Here is a 4,300-nt window from a genome sequence, read left to right on the forward strand (position 1 = left end):
GTGGGTAGATTTAGATTTGGGATTAAGACGAATTAATGGACAACTTGGCGTGCTTTGCGTCGGATGCTGCGTGGCGTGAAGGACTGAAGTAACGTTTTTTTTACTTTTTGTATTGTCTCTTCAGCTTGGGCAGCGTGGGGCAAAGGTGTGGAAACCGGTTTTATCGGTTGGCCAGGTTTTCCTCTGCCCGCCCACCGAAGCCCCTTAAAACAATTTTGTGCTTTGCTTTCAAAATGTCATTTTAATTTTAATTTTTGAGCGCTGCTACCACAATTATTGTTGACAACTGTAAATAATCATGGACAAAAGAGAGAAAACAGTAATGAAGGACAAAATTCGTGCTATTTACGAAATGAAAATAAAGTTGAATGAACTGCCACCCCCTCGGGCGAGGGGCTATGCCACTGGTCTACAAAACCAAATGCTGTTGGCACGCAGTCCCACGTAACGTTGTCTGGATGGGACACGCTTTGGCTGTTCCAGCCACAACTTTGAGTCAAGCTGTCATTTTCCCCTCTTCGCATTTCCCCCCCTCACCGCCTCCAGCTAGGATAATAATAAGAGGGCATTAGCGCCCGGCAGCCTCTTCACTAACCATCTGTACATGGTTTTCCTCTGTTTTTTTTTGCCTTAATTTTCAACTGCCGTTTTTAATATCACTAACCAGCAACACCACCGCATCCCCACAACCTCAACCTCACCGTGAGCACATTGATTGCTAGTTGCCACTTCCACCTCCTGCACGGCACACACGGCCAAATGTCACGATCGAGCCACCATTACGGACAATATTAATCGAGTTGTAAATACCAAAACCCGACAGAAAAACAAGAGAACCTGCAGTTATCGTCACTAAGGCCGCAACGATCAAAAACCTCAACTTGTACTTTTTGATGAGTCTCATAAACACGAAATCTCCAATGACTGCACTAAAAAGCCCGCATGCAAAAAAAACCCCCGCGTAGTCAATAAGAAGACGACCCTCAATCAGCAAACTCAGCGCGGAAGAAAGGGCCAAAAACAAGGTTGCAACACCTCCTGTGACAGATGCTTCCTCGGGAATGAGACCAACTTCGTACAGAACAAAGCCCAGCACCAATCCGCCTCCGATACCGAGCATGGCTGCCGCAATCCCGGCCACTACCGATACCAGTGGATACAGAATTGTGGTTCTGGCATTCCAGTAAAAAGTTAATCTGGATCTTTCCATCTTCGCCAATCGATACCGGTACCAGAGAAACAAAATAACATTTGCAATAATCGGTATGCAATAAGTGACAATATACACTCCACCGCCGCATTTTGTACGAGACCTCCATGCAGCAAAGGCCAAATTTACAAGAAAAGAAGAGACCACACACAAAATCTCTAGCCATGGATACTGAGGTTGGTTAAGACTGGGTGTTCCTTCGGGCGTATGCAATGTGCCTGCCACTTCCTCCTCTGAAGATGGAACTGGAATCGGTTCCCTTCTCACAGCCTGATCTTTCCGGTATTGTGCAATCAATTTTAGAGCCGTGCGATACAGAACGATTACAAGGAGGATAAACAATAGAATCGAACGAACCAAGTCTGGAAACACCTTGTTCGGAACCCCTCCAATGAGAGTACCAATGACTCCAAGTGGGATAAGGAGGGTCAGATACTGATAGTTGATCAAAGGGCGCGAGCAATCGGCAGAAGGAAAACGCTTCTGAACGGCGAGAAACACATTCAGAAAGCTCTGTCCACACGTGGTAGACTGAGACAGTCCCACAGCAATATCCATCGGCACCGCCATCAGCAAGCAAAACATGGGGATATGAATGCCGCCACCTCCAACACCAGCCAAGACAGCAATGGAACAAACAACAAATGCACATAGTAGCGCCACACCCAAAAGAGCAGAAAAACCACTGGCAAGGTCTTTAGCAACGCATTCCCCTCCCCTACATTCCATGGCCCTAGGGTAACATTCGTCCGATGTGTTACAAGGGACGCAGACGCCGCGATTAGTATCACACGCAAATGCTCCACAACGCAAACGTTGGGTCACGCGAGAACACTTTTCACACATCACGCCACTCGCCGCCAAAAGGGCAAGCATAAAAACACACAGAAGCTTCATCATCCCGCGCATATGCCGGCACACACAGAAATTATTAAAAAAAAAACAGTGCAGATGGAAGCCTAGAAGAAGCTATATTTGACTAATAGTAATAATAAGAAATAAAATAAAAAACCCAGCTTTATGCGGCAATAATTGAAAATAAAAATGCAGAAGACAGCGTCCCCCCGCTTCCGCTAGAAAAACGCAGAGACACAAATTTGAAGCAAATAATAATAATAATAAAAGAAAAGGCGACCGCACCAAACAACGTATCGCCTGCATGCATCATTCTACAAGTGGAATAAAGCGAACTCACAAAAGCTTCCGACGGCCTCGCTTTAGGGAAAGACGAATCTTCCGGCGACGCCCTGCATTGATTTTCCATGACCTTCCGGCAAAAGACTGAAATGCTCGAATCTGGGTAAACGGCACTCCGTCAGGGTACTGTGGCGTTGCAGGGCCCTTCTTTGCACGCTTAAGATCAAGAGACCATTGTCTATCAAACCACGGATGCCTTCGCTTCCATACCAATGGCTTCCTACGACCACGCTGAGCAGGTTGACCAGTTCCGCACGTTAGTTTTTCCACTTTCGGTATATCGATGAGTAAGGTGGGCATTCTCTTCTCAATACGTAAAACGGATGGGACAGCTCCGGTTGGGGGGGCTCTCACCAGTGCAAAAGTGTACGAGGTCCATTTTACCCGTGGGAGCAAACACCGTGTAATGTTCCTAGATAACATGTTCTTTCTATCTAACAGTGGAGCAGCGGAGCAAGATAGACATAGAGGGGACTTCTACCTACGCACACCACATCGCTCACGGTTAACAGGCGAGAAACGTCAAGCAACGAGGAGGTTTACTTTGTCTCCTGCAAGACACGGGCTATTCCCCTTTCTGCAAATGAAGGTAATCTATGACTCACAACGTTGCAACTGTCCCTCTTTCGTTTTTTTTTCAGCAAGCAATAAGGAAAAAAAATAAAACAAGCACACATGCACAGGGGGGACCCTGTTAAGCCACTGTAGGCACCAATTGGGTGAAGGCGGACCTGTGGCGACGTCATAAACGGTGACGATTGCTGCGAAAGAACGCCAAACAACAGCTCTTACAATGCGTCAAGCTTAGTGGTATACACCTGACACAAACAAGCTGGTTGCATCCCAGACAAAACCTGGAGCATCCAGTGCACACTATACTCCCACATGGACAGCGCAGGTCTCCACCGCAACAGCACATTGACATTTTATGAAAGGGAGATACTAAAAAAAAAAAAAAAAAAAGAATACTGGCACACATCATAAATTGGAGCAGCAACAATAAAGAAGTAATCATACACACAACAAGTAAAAAAAAAAAACGGGGGAAAAAATAAATAAACTAAGCACACGAGCTAAAAAAAAAAAAAAACGATCCTTACAACAAAGGAATCACAATAATAATAATTTCTTCCAGTTAGATCTGATAATAGAGTTTTTACAGCAACACTTCCTAGTACTCCAAACTGATAAGATACTCCGCAATTCGTTTCACTGTGGAGTTGCAATCGGCTGGGTTGACTGCAACGTCGGCTTCTCCCTTCTTTTCAAGATCATGTTGAAGAGATGATGAATCCCCAGGGTTCCCATAGACGGCAATAATGGCTGTCTGTTTCGAGGTGTAGACACACCCACCCGCAGCACCCTTCTTAAAAAAAATATATTTCATTTCACCATCGGTGCCACACTGCAGACCAAAAAACTTCACACCATAAATGGTCACACCAGAAGATTGTACGAGCGGAAAATTCCCCAGGCATTTTAATATATGAGCAACCTCATCGGGCTGTGGGATGTAGGTTCCTCCATAAGCCCAGTAGCTCCCATCGGATAGACCAACAATTGCCGCACTGTGCATGTACCCACTGCCGATAAGACTGTCATCGATATAAGCCTGCCAAGACATTTAAAAATTTACCTTGTTTTTCGTGATTTTTTCACCTTGATAAAGTAGCATTGATTTAAAATAGGCAGAAAAAAACCAAGCAATAGGCCTGGTTGCACTAGATAAAATACAGGTGTGTTATGTGCCCTAAATTCCATACACCTGTGCAGAAATATACACATGATCATTTGTTACTTCAAATAATAATAATAATAATGCCAGCTCAAAATGAGCGGCCAACACCCCAATCAGGGGGCCAACACCCCAATCAGGGGGCCAAATGTGGTTCA

The 4,300-nt window shown here is 45.2% G+C and overlaps 3 protein-coding genes across 3 annotated transcripts, besides 4 other annotated features; all 3 read right to left on the bottom strand.

Annotated features, from left to right (window-relative positions):
* Positions 1 to 718: 718 nt before the first annotated feature.
* On the bottom strand, positions 719 to 2,119 carry TraAM80_04483 (uncharacterized protein; the record flags this gene model as incomplete). Its single annotated transcript, XM_029381409.1, has 1 exon — positions 719 to 2,119. The coding sequence occupies one exon, from the start codon at positions 2,117 to 2,119 to the stop codon at positions 719 to 721; it is 1,401 nt and encodes a 466-aa protein (XP_029238809.1).
* A 196-nt stretch (positions 2,120 to 2,315) lies between these two features.
* Positions 2,316 to 2,332: a microsatellite.
* Positions 2,333 to 2,401: 69 nt separating this feature from the next.
* On the bottom strand, positions 2,402 to 2,707 carry TraAM80_04484 (uncharacterized protein; the record flags this gene model as incomplete). Its single annotated transcript, XM_029381410.1, has 1 exon — positions 2,402 to 2,707. One exon carries the CDS (start codon positions 2,705 to 2,707, stop codon positions 2,402 to 2,404), a length of 306 nt encoding a protein of 101 aa, XP_029238810.1.
* A 644-nt stretch (positions 2,708 to 3,351) lies between these two features.
* Positions 3,352 to 3,373: a microsatellite.
* A 62-nt stretch (positions 3,374 to 3,435) lies between these two features.
* Positions 3,436 to 3,497: a sequence feature (GA-rich).
* Positions 3,498 to 3,578: 81 nt separating this feature from the next.
* On the bottom strand, positions 3,579 to 4,031 carry TraAM80_04485 (profilin; the record flags this gene model as incomplete). The annotated part of the gene is made up of 1 exon (XM_029381411.1): positions 3,579 to 4,031. One exon carries the CDS (start codon positions 4,029 to 4,031, stop codon positions 3,579 to 3,581), a length of 453 nt encoding a protein of 150 aa, XP_029238811.1.
* Positions 4,032 to 4,209: 178 nt separating this feature from the next.
* Positions 4,210 to 4,227: a microsatellite.
* The last annotated feature ends 73 nt before the right edge of the window (positions 4,228 to 4,300 follow it).

Source organism: Trypanosoma rangeli, assembly GCF_003719475.1.
Source record: "Trypanosoma rangeli strain AM80 chromosome Unknown Tra_15.4_contig_00131, whole genome shotgun sequence".
NCBI lineage: Eukaryota > Euglenozoa > Kinetoplastea > Trypanosomatida > Trypanosomatidae > Trypanosoma > Trypanosoma rangeli.